At 38.5% G+C, this 27,623-nt stretch overlaps 2 protein-coding genes across 2 annotated transcripts; one reads left to right on the forward strand and one right to left on the reverse strand.

The window, feature by feature from the left end:
- The first annotated feature begins 1,197 nt into the window (after nt 1-1,197).
- Nucleotides 1,198-16,272, forward strand: LOC140562357 (uncharacterized). The gene is made up of 9 exons (XM_072687927.1): nt 1,198-1,228; nt 2,174-2,302; nt 3,969-4,055; nt 6,232-6,282; nt 10,131-10,193; nt 10,494-10,556; nt 13,434-13,558; nt 15,392-15,507; nt 15,673-16,272. The coding sequence occupies exons 1-9, from the start codon at nt 1,198-1,200 to the stop codon at nt 15,806-15,808; spliced, it is 801 nt and encodes a 266-aa protein (XP_072544028.1). The 3' UTR covers nt 15,809-16,272.
- Nucleotides 16,273-19,330: 3,058 nt separating this feature from the next.
- On the reverse strand, nt 19,331-25,481 carry LOC140562876 (uncharacterized). The gene is made up of 7 exons (XM_072688743.1): nt 25,413-25,481; nt 23,908-23,975; nt 22,276-22,572; nt 21,604-21,864; nt 21,184-21,317; nt 19,845-19,970; nt 19,331-19,610 (listed from the first exon to the last, which is right to left on the reverse strand). The coding sequence occupies exons 2-7, from the start codon at nt 23,960-23,962 to the stop codon at nt 19,464-19,466; spliced, it is 1,020 nt and encodes a 339-aa protein (XP_072544844.1). The 5' UTR covers nt 23,963-23,975; nt 25,413-25,481; the 3' UTR covers nt 19,331-19,463.
- Between the last annotated feature and the right edge of the window lie 2,142 nt (nt 25,482-27,623).

The raw sequence follows: 27,623 nt of genomic DNA on the forward strand, positions 1-27,623 counted from the left end.
CTACCTCTTCTGCACTGGAGATTTAGCCTAACAGTGCCTGGTTGAACTGTACAAGCCTGTATTAGTATAATGACAAAGTTGAATTTAGTAAAAATGAGCTCTCCCAAAATCCACCTCATTCAATTCTTTATGAGATTGATAGAAACCAAACTCATTCATTTAGCACCTTAGTTATCCTTAGTTCTTTACAAATATCCCTTGCTACAGTAATATGCCCAGGTGTGGCCAACTGCAAATACAGGATGAGCAAGTCTGGTGCCAGTGTGACCATCAGACCCATTTAGCCTGCAGTGGTTCAGACAGCTCAGCAGACAGTGTATGATTCCACTATGCTGCACAATTATCTTACTGGGGGGCATTTGGGGGTTCAGAAGTTTGGTTTTGTCCAGTCCCATGTGACCCTCTTTTTCCAACAGTTAGAACCTATGCAACAAGAGCCTTTAGATATCCTGGGCCCTTTACAGTCAACTCCACAGAATATAGATACACTATAGAGGCAAGATAGAGGCATTTTCTTTATTCAACCAAGAAGACAAAACTGTTTCAGAGGTGTTAGCAGAAGAGTGTGATTGTAGGTATGTGCAGCTCACAGTATAGATAATGATCAGGGGAGAAACTTTTAATCCCATCTGTTCGAAATCTTGTGCAGACTCGAAGGATTGTTTTGTGCATTCATTAGTGTGAAACAACTTCACACTTTTAAACGTATGATGTGACTCGACTTCACACATTTAGCAGTTTGAAAAACAACAAACCATCAGATCTGAGAAATAAATATTATTATATAAATATATATAGACTAATATATGGGAAGTTTAAGACATTTGCTTATTTTGTGTGAAATACACCAAAGGGGTGTGTAATCCAGTTGAAACTGAGAATTATTATTATTATTATTATTATTATTATTATTATTATTTCAGATATTTTGGATTATTTTACATTTTTGCTATCAGGTGAGACTCATAGTGTAGTAGTTGTCACTGTATTTCAGTTACAATTGGGCTATAATGTGTGTTCATTAAGTGCAATGGTTAGCCTAAAGGAGTGTGCAGCAAAGGCCACAATCATAATCATCAGCATCGTCTTCATGAGGAAGTAGCACTGTAGTCTCTCGGCCATCTTACTGAGGCACAACTGCAGCAGTTTTCTCTCTCCTCTTAATATAAAACATTCGGCCCACTCCAAATCAGCTCCATGGCAGACAGAGAACAAGTCAACAGCAAAGGTAAGTTTACTGTAACCTGCAGTGTTTTACAGCCAGACTAACATAGACTCCATAGCATTTTGGAGTGCTGTTCTTGTACAGAAAGCCTACAAGCTCTTTTCAGGGTGATGTCATTTGGGTATGAAGGCATTATAACGGTGCTTTTCGTCTTCTAAATCTGTACTTGTTAACCTTATATACGTTTCTCTCAGACCAGTTATACTCAACCCTTTTTCTATACGAAATTGTGGTGTTGGTATGTGGGGTGTGTTGGGAGGGGGGTATATTAGATTGCGAGTTTAGATCATGCCTTCAAAATATGATAATGAGGAGACTGTAAGAGGGGTTCAGCTGGCTTCTGCTTATGCTAGAAGGTCAGACCTCCCTTCTGATAAGTAGCTCATGTGACCAAGTTAAATGGAGGTGACAGGCTGATGGGGCACAAAACCTCATCATGGACATGGCAGGGCAAGACAGAATTCCATATATGGTTTGATTGTGAGGAGGAGGGGCTTAAGGCATGTTCCTTATGTTCATGTCATTTGACAGAAAATAAAATATTTTTTTGATGCTTACATGGTAACATGACATTTCCTACCAAGTGTAAAAATGAATGATGCACAGACCAATACAAAAAGTTCCAACATGACTTGGAATAAAAACTTTTTACATTGAATTTTTTAGCATAAATGTATTTTTATTTATTTAAAATTTTGTTACTTATTTGTTACATATTTAAATCACCTAATCAATATTCTGAAAAGGGCTACCATTAGAAATCACATTCCCCAGTCCTGTATTCTAAGTACAGTCATATGTTGTCTACATTAAATATTTATCATCAATATATCAACACATCTCTGTTAGTCTAATCAGAGGTGTTTCAACTTTCAATAGATTTCTGAACAGATCATTTGAATCTGTTCTTTATTTAGTTTTAAAGTCACTTCTTGTGTTTGTGTTTAGGTCAGACGTCCCGGCAGCTCATGTATTTCCAGGTGCGAGGTGAAAAGTGGCTGTTAAAACTCAAGCTGCTCATTCTGGCTGTTCTCTGTGTTTTCCTTGGAGCTTTCCTCGTGGCGTTTAAAGTGCAAGGTTAGAGTTTCACACTGCAAAGACAGTAAATAGTTTGGTTGGTTATTAGAGGTGAAAAGTAACTAACTGCATTTCCTCTATTTACAGAACTTGAGTTTTTGGTTTCTTTGATGGAACCTTTTTGAGCTAAATTGAAAGTGATAGAAGCATCAAAAAAGATGAAGAGTATTCCTACAGGATTTTACACAAATATGACTCGGTTATGCAGCTTTACACAGTTCTGATGAGAGATCTCATGCAGATCACTAAAGTTCTATAGTGCAGTAGCAGCATTCCCACGTGGAATCCCAAGTGGGATTAATAGGGATGTCATTCAATGTCATTCAATGGGCATCATCATGACTCTGAAGCTGCTATTTTAAAGGTGCTATTTCTACATAATGTTGCTGTGAAGAGGTTTAAATGATTCCTTCAGTGCAACGTCTGCTAATAATGGCACATGAATACAGCCTGGGTGACATGATTGCTCAAATGCAAACAGATGCATAAATAAATACATTTTTGTTAACCCTGGTTAAGTTAGACTTAATTTCACTACTGTCATTGTGGGTCATGTAGACACTAAGTGTCCAGGGGAATAAGTATCTATGTAGCCCTGCCTTCTGTCAAATCAAACATTACAGTGAATATGTTTTCCATTTGAGTCTTTGCTTTGTTACATTGATAGAATGCCACACACACACACACACACACTCACACTCACACTCACACACACACTAGTGTAGACTTCAGCAAACAAACTAGGTGTGAGTTTCAGTCATTTCTAAACAGTTGCCCCTGTCCCCTCCTGAGTTAGGCTCAGTAGTTTTTTGTTCATTCTTGCCAGTTGTGTTTTATGTCCTGTTTGTCCCATTCCCTACCATTCCCTTTCCTAGTTTTTCACTTTTATGCCTGACCAGGCATAACAAAAACCCTAATTTGAGATGCAAAACTGAGCCAAACAGACGTCAAAGTAGACTTAAAGCTATCAACAGACAGGAGGGCTCACCATAGCCACAGGGCCATGTGAAGGCTGAGCTCGTTCTTCCTGTTGAGGACTTCCTGTTGAAGAGATTCTAATTATGATTTATTATTATTCATATACCTCGCTGAAGCGTAGACCCTAGTGCCATCTGGGTCCACAGAAAAGGGACACTGATGGAGTTCAATCATGTTTAATTTAGTAATCTGTCCCTTTCTTTAGACATAAGGGTATCGAGGAAGGCTGGTGTTGACATTTCATATTAAAGCGGTTTCAAGACACAGTGACCTGCAACTCCACATTCCCCCCTATTTAAACTCTGTGATATGTTTTCCCCCACAAGAGGCATGGATTTCCCTCCATTGACACGATGCGCTCTGTGTCTATTAGCATGGACTGAGAGGTGAAAGAAAAAAGCCCCCGCTCCAAAACTGACACATTCAAGCTTGACTAAAGTTTCAACAGATAAATTACCCCAAACATCAATAACTTTTTCACCACATCTATGTATCATGTAATGTAGCGTTTCAAGGTTAAATTTCTTTCACCAGAGGCTTTATTAAACATTCAAAGTTTTATTCTGCTTCTTAGACATGCTTCATTATCAGCTGTTCAAAATATTTTTTACATCACTTCTCAAACTCACACCAATTCTCAGAATTCACAACTTATAACTTACATTTGTTGCTATGATTTGACCTAAAGCTCATATCCAGAACTTTGGGGCAAAGCATGACTGCCTCCTGCCTGAGCACAATGATGATTTGAAGAATTACTCCTGGATCCTCTCCGGTAAGTTTCTCTTTAGATTGTTAATCACAAATATTGTAAAGACAATTGCAGTACAGTAAACTCAAATCTGAATCTTATTGAGAAAGGGAATCTGCTAATAATCTTAGATGAGATTATGTTCTGAAATTACAGAAACATTCCTGGGATACTTTAATGAGACTGCAGAGCTCAGAGATTGAAAGTCAGGACTATCAATAGCAGCAAAAGTATGTCTTTACCATGGAGCTTCTAGGACTGATATTCAATATGTGGCATAATACACATAATACACATAATACGTGGTAAATTCTGCATCACTTATAAAAAATAAAAAAAACCCTCATGACATTTAAATCTCAGCAACATCAGTGAAATGCCTGAAAAATGTTGCAAAAACAATCTGCTAGCTGGTTGTGTATTCTTTAAAGAGTGTATGACCTCCACAATTATAATGTCTGCTTGCCATTAAATCAAAAAGTTTAGGGTAGAGCACTTGGTTTAATTCACGTCACTTGACATCAGCTTGGACTCTGGTCACTCTCTTAATGGACTCATGTGTACATAACTCTTCTACATTCGCCTTTAGCTAGAGAAGCGTTTCCCAACTCTGGTCCTGGCACACTGCTCTGCTCATTACAGCACTTCCCCTGCTTCCAACACAACTGGTCCAACTAATAAATACCGTCACCAGACCCTAGGCCTTCTATGGGTCACAGCATTGCCTCAGCCTGCTGGCTGAAAGAGGGGACATGAAAGCAGTGTGAGAGGAGGCAGAGACACAGCTAGTGGGTACATGCTAGGCTAATGGCTAACTCCAGCGTAGTGTGATCATAGTTGTGTTGATATGGCTGTTTAAAGGAGGAAACACTCTACAATGTGCAGGGCAGTATGGCTCTAGGACCAGGTTTGGGAAACACTGAGATAAAGCAGCCGTAACGGCAGTCCAGGAGAGCTGGTGTCCAGGGAAGGGGCCAGACATTTTGAACATCCAGGGCTTAGCCCAACTGTCCATAACCTTATATCCCCTGACTTCCCCTGAGTCTTCCGTGTGATAAAGTACATCCTCAAGAACACACACACTTTATATGTTTATATACACACGTACACTCACCAGCCACTAGATGTTATTAATTACACATTATCAGTTTTTCAGCGCCACTGATTATATAGGACACTTTATGTAATATACAAAGAAACAGAAGGACTACAAAGTTCTCCTAGATGATAAACAGAGCTGATGAGATGGACAAGGAAGTGTACCAGAGTTGTCTTACAAAAATACTTGACAAATGGTATATTTATACTAAAGCTCATTAATGGCAGGCATAACAATTCTGTTTTTAAATGATATATAAAGAAATTTATATATTTACACTAAAACTATATTTTCAAATGTACTAGCAGGGATTGAAGCGGTGCTACATCTTAGTGTAATGTCTATCCAAGTTAACAGGAACGTATAAACTAAATTATTTACATTTAGGCAACAAATGTTGTTTTAATATTACATAAAGTTAAATAAATGTTACTTATGTAATGTAATCTTGTTTAGTTTGCTTAAGTTAGTTTCAACACAGTAACTACAACTATCTTTTGTAAAGTTTATTAGGATGTGGAATATATTCACCTCCACCGCCCTCACTGCTGACTCACCTGACACATCGTTTTCTGTAGATGAGGGCTGTGGTCCATTTCTTTAAAAGAATGTTCTGAATAGTTAGCTACCTTAGCTAGCTTCCTAACTTGAACCGGCTCTGCTTCAGCTACCTGTAGCTACATCCAAACTTCTCACTGAGGTGACAGACTCTATGCCTAACCTCTAGATGGCAATAACTTCCCAAACGGTTTGGGGCAGTTATTTTGCCAGCCCAGTCAGAGACAGTGAGGAGTGTTTAAAGATGAAAAAGATGAAACAATCAAGCAGTTCTTAAAGGTGAGACTTAACTCTACTGATTCATCAAAAGTGGACGTGTAATGAGTGATGTGTAGATTTATATTCGCCTGAAGTAGAAAAAAATACAGTCTGACAGTCTGAGAAATTCATTTTCTAATGTTCTAAATGTATTAGCTGAGTATTCTGGTAGAATTCGTAGAGCTGTGGGTCTAGGTGTGATATCTTTTCATGAGACCCAAAATCCCTGACAGCGCCCGTGAGTCAAATCTTCTGTTGAAGTAATGTGTTGATTTGACTTTTCAGAGAATAAAGACAATATGAAGCTTCAAGAAGAAATGAATAAACTAATCAAAGGTGAGACACAACTTTACTTTTACTACATTAAACATGTAACACAAAAACAACAGACTAACTGAAGGTGTAATGAAATGTGTAATTTATCAAAAGAAAAACTGCATCAGACAGAGAAAAGCTATAAAACAATCTTACCCTGAACTACTCTCTGTCAGAAGTGAGCGAGAAGGGGGAAGTGAGCGTTTGCACAGGCAGCGTTTTAAATGTGCATCCCTAAAATATGACTTCACTCTTAGCAACTCAAACATGCTTCCTACTTTAGAGTGTTTTGTTCAATTTTGGAAACAGCATAAATCATCTTTAAACCCTTTACACTGCAAGACTTATTACACACTAAGGTGTATTACTCAGTAACTACAGTCTGTGCAAACTGGTGGAGCTGGTCTTTGGTAATAGTTTGTAATAACACTTTTGGCCCACCAGCCAAGGGGTTAATCAACAAGACAGAAACATGCAATGGCAGAAGTCGTATTGAAAATGCTGGAGAGATTTGTTTCATGTTACATTACTACTAGTGTTTATTTAATATCAATAGCAAAGTGCAGTTGGTAAATATAAGAGAAACTAAGAATTGTAGCTCTTTTAAATAATCCCCAACTAAGTGACTTTAGAGTAACTTAAAATGATGTGTAGATGGAGTTGTACTGAACAATGGTGAGATCACTTCCTACCAAAGGCTCTATCTGCTACATATAGACATGTCTGGTTAATGTAGACATGACCACGTTTTCCTGTTCTTGTTCATTGGTGCAGATTGAGAGTACAACATCTGTTTAACCCCTTAAATGGCCAAAACATGGTGGAACAAAAAAATTTAATAAGAAGTCAACTGCAGCTGTAGCTTCTAAGACTCAAAGCTTCTTAGAGTTCAGCACAAGCTGGACACTGGGAAAGTGCTCAGAATATGCAGGTTTAAATGAAAATAATACAAAACTTCAAGGAGAAAATTATAAACTAATCAAAGGTGAGACAACTTTTCTTTTACTACATTAATCATGTAACACAAACAGACTAACTGAAGGTGTAATGAAATGTGTAATTTATCAAAAGAAAAACTGCATCAGACAGAGAAAAGCTATAAAACAATCTTACCCTGAACTACTCTCTGTCAGAAGTGAGCGAGAAGGGGGAAGTGAGCGTTTGCACAGGCAGCGTTTTAAATGTGCATCCCTAAAATATGACTTCACTCTTAGCAACTCAAACATGCTTCCTACTTTAGAGTGTTTTGTTCAATTTTGGAAACAGCATAAATCATCTTTAAACCCTTTACACTGCAAGACTTATTACACACTAAGGTTTATTACTCAGTAACTACAGAGACTTCTGTACAAACACTGTATCAACTGTTAAGCGTGATAGAGTCAAGTCAAGTCAAGTCAGATTTATTTGTATAGATTTTTACAACTGTTGTCGTCACAAAACAGCTTTACGTAATTAGTAATTAATAAAAGACAGAGACAAAAGGAAGAAATAACGCAAGACATGAAGGATCAAAGACCCTCAGTGAGCAGCCAACGGCAACAGTGGCAAGGAAAAACTCCCTCAGAGCTGGAGGAAGAAACCTTGGGAGGAACCAAGACTCACAAGGGGGACCCGACCCATCCTCCTCTGATCAGATTTATAAATTATTGATAAAAATTACCAAACCAGATACAACAAATAGTTAATAGTGGTGATATTAATAGTGGCAGATAATTATGGGTCCATTTAGGTTTTAACATGGTCATTAAACAGGTAGCAATGGTAGGAGCATGTACTGCTGGTCTGGTATGGGTGGTGGTGGGGGGGGTTGCCTGATGGTTGGATTGGTAGGTGGCAGCTGGTCTGACGCAGGTAGAGGGGACCTCAGCGGGCAATCTTCCAGCAGGTCATGCTCTGTCGTTTTGCTGCCAGTGGAACTGATATACTTTGCATGAAGTGCATGAAAAAAATGAAGGACTGTCAGGAATTTTCAGCCTAGCCAAAAAAATATGCGGACTGTGCTTAAAAGCTTTGTTTTTCAGTAGTTTGCTTTTAATTCTAAAATGTATTTACTTTTGTCTATTTAACTATTTTTTTAACTTAAGCAGAGAATGTTTGTATTTTTGATTAAGATATTAATGTGACTTCCTGATTTTCCAGAAACGTAAAATAATTGAGCAGCTCTGAACAGGAAAGAAAAACCTGAGCATTTCTCTTAAAGGAGTCCTAATTTTATTTCTGATTTATTAAACTTTATAAACAGAATGATTAATGATCTGTGTAATGAGCGATTTGTAGCGCGCTGTGGAGCTCAGTGTAATATCATTTCATGAGGCCCAAAATCCCTGACAGTGCCTCTGAGTCTAATCTTCATTTGAAGTAACATGTTGATTTGACTTTTCAGAGAAAATTGACAGTAATAAGAAACTTCAAGAATCTAACATTCAATGGTGTGTTAAGGTAGGGTTGTAGCCTGCTATTCTAACAAGCTTAATAAGCTCCACCTCATAGCTCTATCCAAGAGAGCGTTTAATTTATGTCTAACTTAATGCTTAAATTTATGCTCAATTGATTATTAAACAAGCCAGTGGGATTTTCAATTCATCAATGTCACAATAAATAGCTTGTTGTTCTGCTCTGCATATTCCAAATAATTAACGTTCAATATTTTGAATAACGTTCAAAAACAAAATGTAAGCAGGATAGTGGTGGAAAGGTGTTTGCAAGATTATGCAAATTGTAATCCCCACATTCCCTTAACAATAACCAAACCCCTAGAGCCTGTTTACCACTGGCATTAACATTCTGTATCCAGACAGTATATGGACATACTTTGACTGGATTCTGCTTACACTTGTCATTAAAATGCATCCCCAGCGTGACCAGATGAGATTCGATTTTACTTTCCTGCTCAGCATGTACATCATTTGCATTTTACCTACTGTAAACACTGGTTTCTCATCTATACTGTCCTGCTCTGGGAGAGTGAACAGTTTAGAGTACTGGTGGTGGTCCTACAAAGTGGTGGAACCCATAGATGTATCTCTCATTCATGTAAGGGGTCTATCAGAAAATGCTTTATACCTTATTATATTTCAAACTCATCATGTTCAAAATAACACGGGACAGATGTCATCAGAACTGGAGATATTTGTTGACTGATTTGCATATTGTGATATGTAGTATTTCTGTAGTGCTGAGCCACGTCATCCCCACCTATAGCAGAGTTGAACCTGAGGGGGCGCTGCAGAGACCTATCTGACCACAGTCACAATGTTATTTGGACAGGTTGAGATACTATATAAAACTGAACATTTATTACTAGAAAACATGAGCTTCCTTTTGGTAATACAAAAAAAATGTATTGGGAGTGTAATTACTGTTTAATATGTATTAATGTTTATGTATGCACCTGGGCAGAACAATAATGCATAAACATTTATCAACACAGGTTATATTTTACGGGTTACATTATGACATTATGGGTTCTTTAAAAAACAATTTATAACTAAACATTAATATCGTTATTATAATTTATAAGTACAAATAATGTCTGGGCTTGTGGTACAGTCACCTGGGTTTCACTGACATCTTTTTTTCTCAGTATCAATTGTTTAAGACATAACACTTACATTATTCCATGGGAATAAACATGGGTATAAACATTTCAGACATATTTCTTTAAATTTAATAAAAGTAAGTTTCATTAACTAACAATATAATTCTATAATTACAAAATAACCTCAATGAATAGATTACTATTTGTTATGTTCATATAAACTATATAGATATGTAGTTTACTAGAAGAAAATTTTGCGTTAGTTTGTCAGACAGTTTGTTATTAGTCTACTCTTTACTTGCATTGAGATGTGGATTTGATTTTTCAGTGAAAGATGACTGTATAAAGCAGCTTGAAACAGAAAAGAATAACTTTACCCAAGTTCTTCAAGGTGAGACACACTCATTTACCTCATATACCAACAATATTAAACATTAAGTGTTAATCATTTAGCTGAACATCTTCTGCAACAGAAACACAGAATCTTACACTCTGTGGTGTGTTAATCTAGGTTATTAGCCTGCTGTGCTAACACCGGCATAACCAGCTCCACTCTACTCTTCATAGCACTGTTAAGCATTCAGAAGTCGGTGTTGAATGTACCTTTAACTTTGAATGTGTTAAATATGTCAATTAGTCACTTAGATTTCCAATTATAACAAGATGTTAATGTGACTTCATAATTTTCCAGAGAAAGATGAAAGGATTAAGCAGCTCCAGACAAAGAATGATGAACTGTGCACTAATCTTAAAGGTGAGACGTAGTTCTGCTGAAGTATGTGAACCTTTGTACGCTTGTATTTTTAAACCATAAACCACTTACATTTCTGCATAAATTTGACCCAATTATAAAAATGATGCAAACATTTTATATTTATTTATTAAGAATTAAAATGACCCAACAGAAAATGTCTTTGCCAGAAAAAGTATGCAAATCTTTGCTTTCAGTAACTGGTGTAACTAGGGTTGCCAAAGTTGCAAATGGAAATAATAAAACATGGCGGTGGAAGGATGGAGGTCTTTCATCTGAAAGATTGAAACTATTTAATGCAGATGCTTAGACGCATTGTGCACAGAGGTCACCAACTTTCTGCAGTCATTCACTACAGACCTCAAAACTTCATCTTGCCTTCATATTAACTCAAGAACAGTGCGTAGAGAGCCTTCATGGCTCAGCAGTTGTATCCAAGCCTTACATCACCAAGCGCAATGCAAAGTGTCGGATGCACTGGTGTAAAGCATGCTGCCACTGGACTCTAGAGTGGTGAAGATGTGTTCTCTGAAATGACGAATCACGCTTCTCCATCTGGCAATCCAGTGGATGAATCTGGTTTTAGTGGTTGCAGGGAGAAGGGTTCTTGTCTGACTGCATTGTGCCAAGTGTAAAGTTTGGTGGTGGGGGGATTTTACTGTGGGTTGTTTTTCAGGAGTTCGGCCACTTAATGTTTCACCTTACCAAGAGATTTTGGTCAATTTCATACTTCCAGCTTTGTGGGAACAGTTTGGGGACGGCCTCTTCCTGTTCCAACATGACTGCGCACCAGTTCAAAAAGCAAGGTCCATAAAGACATGGATCAGTGAGTTGCATAAAGTGGCCTGCATAGAGTCCTGAACCTCAATCTGATAGAGAAGAGGTTTGCTTGCCAGCTTGTGAAGTAAAAGGAAGCGCGTGCCTCACTGACGGTTTATTTATGCTACCTTTGTAGTGCTGTCTGAATGCATGTGGGTGACAGGAGAGAGGGGGTTAAGTGTCTCAGACTGCTAGAAGCTCAAAAAAACGTTTGTGGTCAGAGCATAGGTGTTGTGGCCAGATGCTGTTCACTGTGCTGCAGTTGAAAATCGTGCCACCAACCAGAGAGTGAAGCATTCTACCTTTCTTGAAAGCACCACCAGAGTAGTACCAGTTTAAACAACTAATGAATTTCTCCACCATTGCTAAGCACTCTTCTGATACTCTGACACAGTTGCTCGAGTGGTGGTGCAAGCATATGTATAGGGCTTGAACCCAGCACTGAATATCTCTCATTCTTAACAGTTGGATCCTAACTTGGAGAGGTGGGATACCAGGATTTTTTTCTCCCTCTCTGTCTGTATGTGAGATGGGGAGCATAGAAAACAATTGTTTATAATAGGTTTACATTTTAAGCCTGCAGCCCCTAGTGGGGCTAGTGCAGACTCCATGCACTTGATAAAGACACGCTGAGTTTGCAAAGGGGCCGTGAGGAACTAGTGAGCCACTCCTCAGAGGGCAAACCTCAGACATTTTCTTTAATTTGGGTAAATATCTATAAATGGCACAGACTTTGTGACATTAACCTTCTGAATCCGAGCACACATAAATCCAGAATGGAATGTAAGCCCCCATCTTTCTTGGGAACGAAGAAGTACCGGGAGTAGAAAACCATAAAGGCTCTCATTTGTTGGTACCACTCCAATTTTCCCGCTTGTATAAAAGAGAGAAAATGTCTGTCTGTAGCACAAGCACAGGCCCCCTCCTACAGCCTGCGTGGTCAAGACTTTCCTAAATCCAGACAGCTTTTCATTGAAACCATCAAAAAGACCCAGGAGTTTGTTTGATTGCTCTACATGCTCGAGCAGACTCCTTGGAGGAATGCTGGAGCTTCAGCACTAGGTGTGTTTGGCTAGAAGCTAGCCTCTGAAGAAGGCACAGAGAAAAGACTTTACCCTCCTGATTGTGAGTTTTGCACTTCTGGCTCGTGGCCATTATAGCAGAACTGAACAGCTTTTACGGACCAACAGGAGCAGCAAGAAGTGTGAATCATGAATACAGAGAATATGAGATATTCCCTTAGCCTGGCATATCAGCTCCACCAGTAGCTACAAAGGATTCCACCAGCAGTAGCTGGGAGAGACCCAGCACATCCATGCGATCAATGTCCAGTTTTGAAAAAACAGGGACCAGAATGTAAGAAGAAAGAAGAAAGGTTAGTGTTTCTGCTTTCAGTGCATGTGAGGAGCAAGAGGAGAGACTGCTTGGCATTGTTTGAATGAACAGGGAGTCTTTTGCCATCTAAAAAACCCAGAGTCTCATGTTGGGTCCTGTTGGTGATGGGCCAAATGACATGGAACCTTTTAGACACCCATCTAAAGGTCTCAGTGAGGTTGAAGATGTCTGGTGAGGCAGAGGTTAGAATCAGAGCATTACTCTCACAGAAATACAGTGATCTTAACCTTCCTGAAAAAGAAGACATAATGAAACAGCTTGAGGAAGAGAGACGCAAACACATGATCCTAAATGTGTCTTATGTTTTAACTTGTATAAAAGTTCAACCTTTAACAGAAAAAAATATATATATAAAAAAAATAAAAATCAGTATTTGCATGACATCAAGAATGTCACATACTTGCAAAAATATGACTTTTTAAGTACAGAAAATTTCATTATTTACTGCCAGGGAAGGAAATTACCATAATTATTTCATCAGGGGAACTTTTAAAGATTGATCTGTTATTATTTCTATGATGTTTTACAGTAGTTCTCTAAAGATCACATGCCCTGTAGTATGTGATTGTATTGTACCTGATTTTACCTGAACATCATAACCTCTAAGAAGGGTCTTCCATTACACAATTGCAGCTTGGAATTTAGATGAAGTCTGTTGTGCTAAAGGCTGGACGTACTTCAGAGGGAAGTGCTACTACGTTTCTACTGATTGGAAGACCTGGACTGCTAGTAGACATGCTTGTCGGGCTAAAGGAGGAGACCTATTGATTATCGAAAGTGAAGAAGAGCAGGTATGATGATCATACATAATGCCAGTGACTCCATAACACGGACTAATTAAAATACCACCAGAGAAAGCAGTGATGTGAAATCCTTGTTGTTTTAATTAGTTCAGTGTTTTATGGTTCTAAGAGTTAACAAACTGGCTCCCCAAGCCTTTGATGAGTAATTAAATGTGACTCATTTGCAGGTTAACCCTTTCCTGTGTGTGTGTGGTAAAGAGTGTACACAACCCTGCTCTAGAGAACTGCTGTGTTGCACAGTCAGCGTGTTCATGAACTGATTAGTTGAGAAATGCTCATTTATGAGAGTACAGTGTTAGTTAATGTAGTTACAGCTGTCATTGAACCATGAAAGATGCCACATTTACAGCTACTACTACTACTAAATCTACTAAACTACTACTGTTGCTACTGCTATCGCTTCTACTACTACACAGCTTTTATATGCTATTACTATTACTGTTGCTACTAATGCTACTCCAAAACTAGTAATATTGCTAGTTCTTTAATACCACTGCTTCTTTTGATACTGCTACCACTTTTACTATTAATGTACTATTACTGCTAACAGTACAACTACTAAACTACTGCTACTAATACTACCACACAACTACTTATATTATTGCTACTTCTATACTACTGCTACCACTTTTACTACTGCTCCACCACTTCTACTATTACTACCTACTACTACTGCTACTACGTTTACTGCTGCTAGAAATACTAACATGCTAACAGGTTACTTCTATACCAATATCGCTGCTATTGCTACTACTATCACTTCTACTGCTACAGTACAACAGTTAAAATCAGTCTCACAGTTCTGTTGTCCAGTGACCCAATCTCTTTGTATACACTCACACAAGAGATGCCAGTTTATAAAGAATGAAACATTTATTGAACAAAAAGGTAGTAATGAAAGAGATCATTTCAGATTCACAGCATCAAAGACAGATATAACTTTAACACTCGTCCCACAGGATATTATTCCTGAGATTGTGGATAGGATATTATTATATAGGATATTATTAAGGCGAGACCACTACTGCTATTTGTTAGAACAAAACTGGTCCAACTGATAGCAGTTAAATGAATGATGTCAGTGTATCAGATCTCTCTCACACACTGAAGTCTGAGTTGCTTGTAGTCAGTAGGTTAATTTGAATAGGGTGTTCAGCCATTTCTGAAGATCTCATTGTGGAATGAGGTCCACTCTCAGATTGTACAATAGCTGCTCTTCTCCTATTTTGACTGACCTCCTTCAAGCTTGTAAGGGAGTAGTGTAAGAGCTCAGCAGTGTGGTGTAATTTCTCCATAAAGGATTTCTGTGTGTGTGTGTGTGTGTGTGTGTGTGTGTGTGTGTGTGTGTGTATTTGTGGTTGTACCCCAAGTTTTTATGTCCTACTTCTGTCAGGTCACTTCTACTCTGACAGGTCAGATCTACCTCTTCACATATAACCAGCTCCACTGAGATACTATATATGAAAATATAACCCTGATTAGTGTGCACTGAAAGAGGTAGGGATGGGGACTAACACTGTTTATTTCAGTACCATTTTATATAGATGTGCACTGTTCAGTATCTAGTGAACTACTCTGCCCTAAGTGCTGTAAGAACAGGTAAACTACAAACACACCAGTGACTCAGTGCTTTCCATAGAAGAGGTGTTTGTGAGTTAAACCAGACATCTGGCCCCAACCCAAAAACACAAACAACCTGAAGCGTTTTAGGAATGTGATCCAGGGTCCTCTGTTACTTAGCATAATTATTATCATAATTACAGCTGATTCTGTCCATTTCTATACTGGTGTAAATATAGGAGTAGCATATTTCTGTTACAGGAATTCATAAAAGCGTTGGGTACTTACAAAGAGGACTACTGGATCGGTCTGACTAACGCTGTGAAGGAAGGAGACTGGCGCTGGTTAGACGGAACAAAACTCAGTACGAGATCAATGTAGGTTTCAGACAGCACTGAAAACACACCACTGATCTGCTCTTAGAGTTTAGTCTGAACGTTAATATAAAGTTCTAGAAATCTCACTCCAGTGTTTTAATGTGTTTCTGAGAACGGATCCCTGTGTGAAGAGTAATCTATTATTTCTGTTCTCTTGTTCTTCAGACACCTGTATTATGACAGGAGTGGGAACTGTGGTCTGATGAGATTAACCACTAACACTTATTATTTAAAAATTGCATTATGTAATGTAAGTTATAGAAATTTCAAACATGTCTGTGAAGCAAAAGCTCCAATTTAAGGGGAAAAAAATGGAATGACTAATATAACAGCAATGTAGAGGGTCAAGGGTTTTCCTTTCATTATTTATATTTGTTAAAATGATCAGAGTAGCCCTTAACATTTTGATGCACTCATGCATTTTTCACTTTTTCACTAACAATGTGAATCTGGTTGTTCTTTACATTGTGTTAATTTTATGATGACTGGACCAATAGAAAAGCTTCAAAATGACTTGAAATTAAAGCTTTTTACACTGATGTCCATTTAAAAGCTAAGGAGTTTTTTGACAGCATCGATTTATATAAACATCCCTGTATTGTAGCAAATTACATGATCATCCAGCAGAGACAGCTTCTAAAAAGATCAAGTTATTTGAAGGTCTTACTCTCAATCATTTCATTTCAAGTCATGTTCAGTCATCCTCTATAAGTGTGAAAATGCTTGTTTGGTTGTTTGTCTGACATTTGTTGACTTAAAATAGCTGAAAGACTGAAATTATCTTTATTGTACTAATAAAATGTTCAGAAATAAAGGGAGCATTGTGTACAGCCTGGCTTTTTCCTCTCTGTTTTGCATTCTCAGTATCCTTCCTAGTATCCATGACATTATTTCATGGATTTTGTGGTGAAGTCTATTGATTCTCTGTAAAGGCAGGTGTGTGTTAGGTAGAGTTGCTTTGAGGAGTCATTAGTACATCTTGAAAAGTGATGACTCCATGCTCCCTAGCACTCGCACAAAATCAACAATCTCACTATCTAGGGTCCTGCCTGAGTAGTTAGGGCATATGGCTGAACCTCACTGTCCCTATGTGAAACAATTACCATGAGAGTATAGCTTAAGCTAGTGCGTGGTGGGTGATTACCCAAACAAAATACCTTGGGAAGTCCCAGAACTCACTAAAGAGGTGAGTACCCTCACTATTATGGTCATAAATCTGAACCACCCAGTCCAAGGCAGGCCACCACAGTAGTAGAACCAGTAAACCTCTTTTGTCCTCCTTGGACTGGAACGATTCAGAAAAGCGGGCTAAATAACACGAGCACTCACCTCTGCTCCGGTCCACATAAAAAAAAAGCAAGAATAGACGGGTGGTGAGGACCACCTGCTGCCAAAGGTCAGTGTCAGGACAGGCAGAGGTCAGGAACCAGCCAGGCAACTTCCAGGATTGGTAAAGAAGCAGTGACTTCACCAAGAGCACTTCAAACTGAGGTGCTTAAAGTGAGTTCTAATCAGTTCAAGCATGAACAGCACCTGTGTGCTGGAGATGAGCCCCAGGTGAAGGGCTTAGGCCTTGCACATTTGCCTGTGCCTGAGCTTCCAACTGAGGCCAGCAGAGGGAGACATTACAACCAGCACCTCCATGTGGTCCAGTTTCTGTCCTTATTTTAAAACCTAATTCCTACCAGCACTCAGCAGTGTAGTGTCATAAATCTGCCACCGCAGTAGTAGAACCAGTAAGCCTCTTTTGTCCTCCTTGGACTGGAAAGATTCAGAAAAGCGGGTCAAATAACATGAGCACTCACCTCTGCTCCGGTTCCACATAAAAGAAAGCAAGGAGCTCAGACTAATGAAATTTTATGGATTATTTTAACAAGCTAACATAGTTAGAGTCCTGAACGTGTGCGCAGTAAGGGGTGATGATAGTCTCTGTATGCAGTCCCCATTTCACATGGTGCATAAAGCTAAACTTTTCAGTACCATATTGTTCAAATGAAAAGGTTCAGCCTCCAGTGAACTGCCCTGCTCTGAGTTCTCACACAGGGCACAGGTGTCTTTATAAATATCAGTTTCTCTCCTTCATCCATATGCAGTTTAGGAAAGATTGTTAAAAACTAGTGGGACTCCCTCTGTTATGTAGCCACACAATATTAACTTGTTTGCCCAGATGGAGGCGCTGGTGTTCAACATTTCCAACCATATCACCGACACTGAGCCAAACAGACATACAACTGATTCTGGGTTCCGTGGATTCCTTACCACAAATCAGACCAAAATGAATCAACAACGATTCCACCTTCTTTGTACTAAAATACACTGTGTACTAAATACCCGGCATACTATAATCCATTACTGACCCTCTCTGTACTAAATACCCTGCATACTAAAGACCCAAACTGATCATCTCTGTACTATATACCCTGAGTACTATATACCCTCTCATCCCTCTCTGTACTAAAATACCCTGTGTACTATAAACCATAACTGACCCTCTCTGTACTAAAATACTATGTGTACTATAAACCATAACTGACCCTCCCTGTACTAAAACCCCAGATACTATAAACCATAACTGACCCTCTCTGTACTAAAAACCCCAGATACTATAAACCATAACTGACCCTCTCTGTACTAAAACCCCAGATACTATAAACCATAACTGACCCTCTCTGTACTAAAACCCCAGATACTATAAACCATAACTGACCCTCTCTGTACTAAAAACCCCAGATACTATAAACCATAACTGACCCTCTCTGTACTAAAATACTATGTGTACTATAAACCATAACTGACCCTCTCTGTACTAAAAACCCCAGATACTATAAACCATAACTGACCCTCTCTGTACTAAAAACCCCAGATACTATAAACCATAAATGACCCTCTCTGTACTAAAATCCCTGGATACTATAAACCATAACTGACCCTCTCTGTACTAAATACCCTGCATACTAAAGACCCAAACTGATTATCTCTGTCCTAAAATCCCTGGATACTATAAACCATAACTGAACCTCTCTGTACTAAAAACTCTGGATACTATAAACCATAACTGACCCTCTCTGTACTAAAATCCCTGGATACTATAAACCATAACTGACCCTCTCTGTACTAAAAACCCTGGATACTATAAACCATAACTGACCCTCTCTGTACTAAAATCCCTGGATACTATAAACCATAACTGACCCTCTCTGTACTAAATACCCTGAGTACTATATACCCTGAATACTATATACCCTGTGTACTATATACCCTGTGTATTATATACCCTGTGTACCACATACTCTGTGTACTAAAGACCCAATGTACTATTGACCTGGTGTACTATTGACCCAGTGTACCACATACTCTGTGTACTACATACCCTGTATACTATATGCCCAGTGTACTATTGGTCCAGTATACTAAAGGCCCTAAAGGTGCTATAGACCCTGTGTACTAAAGGCCTTATGTTTTGTAGACCCTGTGTACTATTAACCCGATGTAACATATATACCATGTGTTCTATATACCCTATGTACTATAGACCCTTCCTACCTGTCACACACTCTACCTGTCCCCACTGTACTAAATATATACCATGTGTACTATATACCCTGTGTTCGATCCTCTCTGCACTAAATACCCTGTGTACTATAGACCCTGCCTGAGTTTCAGTTCAGTGTTCAGTGGTATACACAGTTAATTGTAAATCTTTATTCATGCAAATTTCAGTAACAGCCTGCTTCCTTTTCATAGTCTTTGTGTGTGTGTTTGTGTGTGTGTGTGTGTGTGTGTGTGTGTGTGTGTGAAAGAGAGAGAGCACGAGAGAGAGAGAGAGAGAGAACCGATACACTTTTAATTTGTTGTTATGATACAGATATATAGACAAACATACAATACTTCTAAAAATATATAAAATTATATAAAAATATGAACAGTGACGCTGTGAGGCTGCCGGTTATTGGTTGTTATTTCTGCCCCAGTTTCCAGTAAACTGTGAGTTGTTTATCATTCTCAGATTCCTCTGTTTCAGCGTGTGTCACAGGTGGTTCCTCTACCGGCTGCTCTTTTGTCTCCTTTGGCATTTGTACACTGGTGCTTTGGAGAGGCATGGCCTTTAAAAGGAAAGAGTTGTTCAGTTTCTTTACCCTCGTCATAAAGAGAAAAGAGGATGTAAAGAAACTAAGAGATGAAAAAGTAACTGTAACAATGTTTGTCAAGATAACACAGGGGTACAGGGGCTCCTCTTTAAATAACGGCAATAAGAGAAAGATGAGGAGCAGAAGAGGAAGAAGGAAAACGAGAAGAAGATGGAGAAGAAGAGTAAGTAGTGAGAAGTGAAATCTTACACGTTTTGCGGGAACATCGTAGACGGTTGTTGTATTGTTTGCAGCGCTGTTATCTGTTGAAGTCTGCGGCTTGCGCACCACACTGTAGATTGTGGCTATATCTCTTTCTGGTTGAGAATCATTCTGCTAACATAGAGAAGAAAAACATAATAACAGATTTTATTCGACTCATAACATTAGTAGAACCATTTTTGGCCATTTAACCAGCTTAACCATTCAGTAGTCATTCAGTTCACTTTTACTTAAAGAACCCTCAAAGAACCCCTTTAATTAAGGCTAAACTGATGTAGTACTTATGTAAGTAGTGCAGTGCAATATGCTACATCATCCCACAGTCCCTTTCCACTCACTCAAACTCACCAGACTTTCAACCACACCCTCGCTTCTTAGCTCGTCAAGCTGCTCATTTTGGTTGACTAGTTTGATAAAGTTGATAAAGTGAGGTCAAGCTGGTCATGCTGCTCTACAAACATGGCCATGATGGTTGTGCTATTAATAGTGGTCAACCGCCTTAGACATGCTGTCTAAGCTTGGTCATACTGATTCACTGACTGCAGGTCAAACACTTTGGTCATCCTGGTCATCCTTGGTCTGGCTGGTCAACAAACCCGGTCATACTGGTTGACTATTTTGGTCAGTGAGGTCATGCTGATAGACCAGCTAAACACACAAAAACATACTCTGCCTCTTTGCCAAGTCTGTGATCAAGGGACTAGAATTGGGGGATGATAGACATGTGTCCAGTGACTACTGAATTGGAGAGGCAGGGTGACAGGTAAATAATTGAATAGCTGAATAGTTGAATATAATAGTTGAATAATGAACTGGTAATGTGTGGGTAGTGAGATTCAGTATCGAGACAAAATGTTAGGCTGATGATGTACAATGGTTCATCAATGTGTTTAAATTGAGAGCTTTGAATAGGCACATGCTGTCTCGCTGTTTAGATGGCATGCACCAGTGTGGTATTTTATCAGGTGACAGAAGCAATTCTGCAAGATGACGTCCAGTGTTTTAACTGTGTCAAAGTGTTTTAACTGTGATGCTGTTCCTTAAAACAATGAAAACTGGATAATTATTGTATCAGGAACAAACTGAAAGACCAAAATCTACCTGTATGAGTGTGCTGGCTACCATATCTATAAATAAAGGCTCTAGGTGACATGAAATTGTAGTCAGATGTCTATCATAAAGCCTGGAGAACTGTGTGAGTCTGAATCTGTCCAATAACCTCATCCTCACTGGGCACATGTGTCCTGTCAAGTGAATCGTTACAGAAGTATGTTAGCTTGCACATGTTCTCCTACTGAGGTAGAATAAGCCAGAACCACGTATTTACCTGTAGTTTTTTTTTAGAAAAGTGAATTGCAATTACGCCAACTAATAATATGCCTCCCAGTCCACAAGCTATTAGAATTGCCATAACCGGAAAGAAATGATTTTTGTCTTTCTCATGACTTTGTTTTTCTGAACCTGTGAAGAATCAAGAGAAAAAGACATTGTAAGTAAATCTAAGTATACATTTGATAAAAATAGCCTGCAATTACTTTATATGATATTACAATACAGTTACAATACAGTTATGTACAATAAATGAAATCTAAATATTATTTGTAGAGCAACAGTATATTGTTAACACTAGAGAGACACTAACAGCCAGAAACCAACAGCTGTAAACACACACCTTGTGTGTGTGAATATACCTGGCCTGATTCTAACATTCAAACACTAAGTGAGGGCTGAATCGGTGTTCACTTACACGTGTTACTCAAGGCTATTGAGTTCCTCTGACTGCTCACATGGTTGCTGGCTGTACACTCCACATTTCCTTGGTCATTCACAGCTACAGTAATGTTAACTCGGCTCAGTGAGGTGTTTGACGGAGAGCAAATCTGGAGATCGCAGTCGTACATCACTGAGTCACCATCAGCAGAACATTTTACTGAGATCCGACAATCGGTAGTGGAATTTAAAGCTGTTTCGTTACGGTCAGTGTCAATGATCGGCTCTGAGACCATCCCTGAAATTATAATATATAATAAATGACTTCAAGCCAGGGCACACATCATATACTCACGTAACTATGGGCAGGTGGGTAACTGTTTTAAATTATGTGCCATGGTGTTAAACCCAATGATCATCACACATTTAAACATTCCAAATAGCTTCAAATTATAACACGGGGCAATGATTTTTGTATTGACCTGATCCTCTGCAAACTGGGGTCAGGACAATGCAAATCCAGACAAACAGTAGTAGCTTTAGTAACAGCTTATGTATTTATTTATAAGGTCTGGGTTACAGTCTAATTACAATGTTACAGTCTAATTACAATGTTACAGTCTAATTACAATGTTACAGTCTAATTACAATGGTAAAATGATTTCAGTGTTCAGCAGGTTGAGATTTCAATGTCCAGAAGTTAGCTTACCCTCCACTATCAGATGAAATTTCCAGGATTCTGCCTCCCATTCCCCTATTATGGCTTCATAACAGTTGCTGTCATTCTTTGTCACATTTTTGATAAATAAGGAGCCGTCAGTGAGATTCAGAGAAAACTTTCCTTGGAAATCTGGGTTTAAAGTTGATTTGTCTTTCGCAATTAAGAGATTCTCTTTTTTCCACCTGATGTGGATCAGATTCTGCCTGTGTTTTCCCAATGAGAGATGAACTGTAGATCCCACAAGCGCATACTGCTTGGAAACCTCACGAATCTGAGCTCCATAGGCTGAGAATGGAAAAAAAATCAACATGCAAATCAATGTTCTGCTTTTTAGATTGCACTACAACTTTCAACACACACTCACAGCTTTACAAAAATGATTTGGTAACACTCTATTTTTAGTGGTTCTTTGGAAAATAGCAGCTGTTTGAAGAGGTTGAGATAGTCTATGTTAGACCTGTTAGATTATCCGTGATTTCTCTGGTGAACATCTACAGATCTGAACTCGGACTCTCCAAATGAAGAACAGCTGAATTCAGTAGAATTCAGTCTTCATTAAACATCTCTTGATAATGTACAGAATGTTCAAATGCTGCTTCATCACTGAGATGTTGTTGAGAAATTACTGAGAGTTTGATGAGTGTCTATTTCGTCTAACAAACGACAACAAAAAGTCACCAATAGTTCTTAATAAATAATAAACATTGCACATTGTAAATCATTATATTCTACGTCACATTATGAATTCATCCACAGATCAAAGTGCATTACAAAGGATGTAAAAATTCTAAAATACTAAATACTACCCCCCCCCACCCCCTATTATAGCAATTGAGGACTTTCAAATTAGCAAAACTCTTTGTGTTACAAAACAGATCTTAACAAAATCATTGCTCTTAAGATTATTACTTTTGGCCATTAAGCATAAAAGAAAGCCCTCTAAACATCTTCCCAATGAGACTTAAATATGTAAACAGTCAGCAGCTGAACAGGATGTTGCACAGATGGAACCATTTAACACCATCCTAATGACTGATTTACAAATCCTTTAAAAAAAAAAGACTGTACATTAAAAATGGTGCTTCAACTGGTTCTTCGGACAAAGTCATAGAAACAATAGTTTTGGTTCAATAAAAAAGAAAGAAAAAACATTGGACGTCACCAATATCTTCCTGAGGAATGTCCTTTATTCTATTCTAGTCTATATCAGATACATAATGTGTTTGAATTAAAGTGCAAATCCAAAATAATTAAACACTTGTGAATGTCAGAATCTTTGTAAATAAATGGGTTATAAGTGGGCTTTAATGAGAACTGTCTTCTTAGGAATGGGTGGTGAATAAGCCTCATTGTTTGTATTGATGTATTAGTGAGAAGAAACCCAAACTGGTCAAGAACCTTTTCATCAAGTAAAGAATCTTTAAATTGGTTAAAAAAAAAACTAAACCTTTAGAAGAAGCAATTGAATCACCTTAAAGAGTTTATAATGTCTGTTTTCATTGGTTTTCACCACAGTCACCCCAGAGAAGCTACCCTATGCATGATGCTTTAGATTGCAGTTAAAGTGCTTACTTTTAATCTGTAACAAAAAACTGATCATTAGAGTTCAGTGCTACGAACCTGCAGTGAAATTCATGAGCACGAAGGCAATGCTGATGGTGTGTAGACTCCACATCTTTACAGGAAAGCTGAAGAATTGACAGATCAGACATTACAACCACATCACTACGCGCTCATGGTGAGCAGCTGCAGTGGGTTGTGGGTGAGAACAGGAAGAACATGATAAAAACATCAGAGAGAGAAAGAGATATATAGAGAGAGAGAATCCCCAACAGGGGCTTTTTTAAGGTTTCCAAGGTACAAAGGCACACGCAAATGGAAAGGAACTAATTATAATCTCCCCGTTTAAAACGTACAACAAAAACGGTATAAACTGACTCGATGTTCTGTATGTATCAGATCTGGGTCTGTACTGATGGATCTACTTTACAGGAAGGAATTTACATACGTTACTCAGTCTCTACAGTAAACTGCATGTAAAATACTTCTCAGAAAGAAACTACAGCGTATGAAAGCAGTGTCTGTCCTGTGCCCCAGAAACTAAACTATATTTGTGGTGTTTTTTCTGACTCATGAGGCTGCACACAGTTTCTCATTGGTGAGAGTCTGCAATAGAGGCAAGACTTCTCTTTAATCAAAGTTTAGCCATCTGACTCTCCCGCTGTTTCTCAACGCTGGCTTTCTGTAGCTGCCTGCTTCAGATTTAAAACCCCAACGCTGGCCACAAAAAGCCAAAGCCAAAGATGGACCAGCTCCTCCATACCTGATGGCAATGGTCAGAATCTTGGCAGCTTGGCTTGACCCACTTGTCCTTCAAGATGTAAGGAAGCTTTTCTCGAACCTGGAGCAGAGGTGATTTAACAAATTTCCCCTGGGTCGCTTGCTGTTTTCAAGCGTCGACTGAAAGCTTGCAGGCTTGTGATTGTACTCATGCCTTACTTACATTTCTACGCATCTGGTAACTAATATGCATCTTGTGTCTAGATATTAATGCTAACTTCTGTTTTTGGCCGTCTTAAAGATTGAGGTAGCCTATTCACGCTGGCCAGGAATGCTTTGGACAGTGAGGCACTTTTGTGAACAGAGAAGCACTGTTGTAAGTCTTTCTTTGTTGTTTAAGAGAATGTAGCCAAATATCTGTGCAGCATTGAGAGGTGCGCTTTTAAGCAAAGCACATTTTACTAAATTGTACCAAAACTGCACTAAACAGAAACCATCTTTTCTAACAGTTACCTACCTACAAAACACACACCACCATTAGATGCAATCGTGTCAAGTCATGTGCTCCTAAAATAAAAAATAAAGGTGCTGCAAATGGTTCTTTGAGCAATACCATAGAAGTACCACCTTTGGTTCCATAAAGAACCGTGTTGGTAATAGAGATGTGTACCTTTTAAGGGTGTAATGAACCATGATTTGATGATCTGATTGATTCTTTACCAATTTAAGAGTTGTTGTTTTTTTTGTTTTTTGCATTTTATGAAACTAATTGGGATTCTTCTATGGTGTCACTCAAAGATAAGATAGATAAATTAATAAATCAAGTTAAATCTTTTAAAAATTACCTTTTTTACGAGCCCTGAAAAGGTTGGAGCAAAGTCAGGGTGCCTGTTTACCTTCGGCTGTGTTTTCTGAAACTCTCCTCTGAATGCAGAAACTGCAAGATTTCCTGTCAGATGCAAATTTTCTTTGATCAGCAAAACGAATGTTTTGCTTCAAACAGCACAACATTTTCCACTGTCAGCCACTGAAGTCTAGTGCAATAATAAGGTTATGGAGGTGATGACTACCACTGCTTGTGGAGAATTAAAAAGACTTCTGGACTTTCAGCAACATTTAGTTCTCATTTTTGTTATGTTTAACCACATATTGCTGTGGTGTGGTTAAAACTTCAGTATAGACCAGTGGTGAGGAACTCTAGTTCTGGAGGTGCACTTGATTCAACTCACCTGTTAATTGCCAGGTTGAGTAGGTGGGTCAGAGCAGGGACATCAACACACTGTGCTGGACACTGGCCCTCAATTCCCCTCCTCTGGTACAGAGGGACATTATAATGCCCCTGTTATGCCATTAGTTCATCACTTACTGGATGCAAATTACTATATTATACTATATTAAGCAAGAACTAATCTAATCAATAAACTAAGCAGTAAAATAATGGCTTTTGCTTAACTTACAACTAGAGCTGTAAGTTGTAAAACAGCTGTTTACATCCCTCTGTCTCTTCAGAGTGTTCCTAAATTTGACACTTTCATGTTCCAGGGCCTCAACTGTAGACAACACAGGTACACGTGTTCTGTAGACCTAATAAAACACTGGGATACTAAAACACTGGGGTCCTCTTTCTGAACAGCAGCATAGAGATATGTTCACACAAACTCTAGCTGAAATGTTCACCCTCCACTTACCGTTGAAGACAACGGGTAAGACCTTTTCCAGGGACTGAGGTAGCCCTTACCTGGTTTGATTGACACTTTTATTGAAAGTTTACAATTAAATAAAGGTAGTCTAATAACCTGTATTTACCTGAGCTTAGAGGAATAATGAGAGTTCGGTACATGGAAGTGACAAATCATGAACATTAAACACTGTTGTTCCTCTTTTAGTAAAACTAAAAGAACATCCAAAATAGTCTTGATTCATTATATGTAAACAGTCAGCTCACTAGTAAAAGCCTTGGATAAAGCTGGTTGCAACCTCAAGAGAATATGATGTTGTTTTTTTCCACATTATCTGCTCTCTCTGAAAAACAAACTGGACTACCTCAGCTGAACCAAACTGGAGCTAACCACACATCAGAAAGGAAAATACCAGCTCACTTTTTATCAGTAAGAGAAGATAAGTAAGAAGTAAGCTAACCACAGACTGGGCTAAGAGAACACAACAAGAACTAGCAGCACTATCCGGTAAGACCCAGAAATAATTACTGTGTTTTTGTTACTGTGTTATAACTATGCTATAATATGTGGGCCCTGTGAGCCTGTCATTGATGCCATAAACCAGCCAATAAAAGCTGTATTTTTTTGCGCATACTCATAAAAATTAAATTAGTGTTTCATTCTGAAGCTAACTGTTACTAAATATTACTAATAGTACAAAAATATTATACATATACACATTCTTTAGAACCTTTAAGGTCATGTAATCAAATATTAGAAAATACATGATCTGTGCAACTAGTGCAACCTCACGTTTATGCTTGTTCTAGACATTCTTATCCAAAGATATTTACAATTTAATCACGGTACAGAGTTGCGCCACTGCAGCATTAGGAGTCTTGGCAGCACAGGGAATCGAAACCTAGTCTACTGCATATGAGTTGCATGAATCATTTTTAGACCTGCGTTCCTTACAGTACTAGCAGCAATCGTAGATAACAGTGCGGTAGGTCTAAAATGTTTACAAATAGATTTGTCACTTTCTGACACATTTCTTATATCTTTAGGGAAGCCCAGACCATATTTTTCATTTCAGTGGAGGATCTATATTTATAATACTGTGGTTCAGCACTAGGCCTACTCCCTGTTCTGTTTTGCAAGGACGCACGAGTAAATTCAAACGTATGGTTAGGGTATTTAAAATCTTTAAAACACATTTGACGCCCCTCAATAATACTGCAAACACGGCCGCAGTTTGATGTGCCTCAAATAATTTTGCTTCAAAAATGACAGATTTTTTCTCCAGTCCGCATCACACAGAGGCATCAGTGCATTTGTACACTAAACAACAGAGCCCTGGAACTGCTTCAGAACTGATCATTTATTAAAAACAGTCAT

The sequence above is a fragment of the Salminus brasiliensis genome, chromosome 9 (genome assembly GCF_030463535.1).
Source record: "Salminus brasiliensis chromosome 9, fSalBra1.hap2, whole genome shotgun sequence".
In the NCBI taxonomy this organism is placed as follows: Eukaryota; Metazoa; Chordata; class Actinopteri; order Characiformes; family Bryconidae; genus Salminus; species Salminus brasiliensis.

Coding starts and splice junctions, on each gene's coding strand:
- LOC140562357 (XM_072687927.1), top strand. CDS start 1,198: ATGGCAGACAGAGAACAAGTCAACAGCAAAG. Junction 13,559..15,391: donor TCGAAAGTGAAGAAGAGCAG/GTATGATGATCA, acceptor TTTCTGTTACAG/GAATTCATAAAAGCGTTGGG. Junction 15,508..15,672: donor AAACTCAGTACGAGATCAAT/GTAGGTTTCAGA, acceptor CTTGTTCTTCAG/ACACCTGTATTATGACAGGA.
- LOC140562876 (XM_072688743.1), bottom strand. CDS start 23,962: ATGTGGAGTCTACACACCATCAGCATTGCCTTCGTGCTCATGAATTTC. Junction 21,865..22,275: donor ATTTCATCTGATAGTGGAGG/GTAAGCTAACTT, acceptor TTATAATTTCAG/GGATGGTCTCAGAGCCGATC. Junction 19,611..19,844: donor ACGATGTTCCCGCAAAACGT/GTAAGATTTCAC, acceptor TTCCTTTTAAAG/GCCATGCCTCTCCAAAGCAC.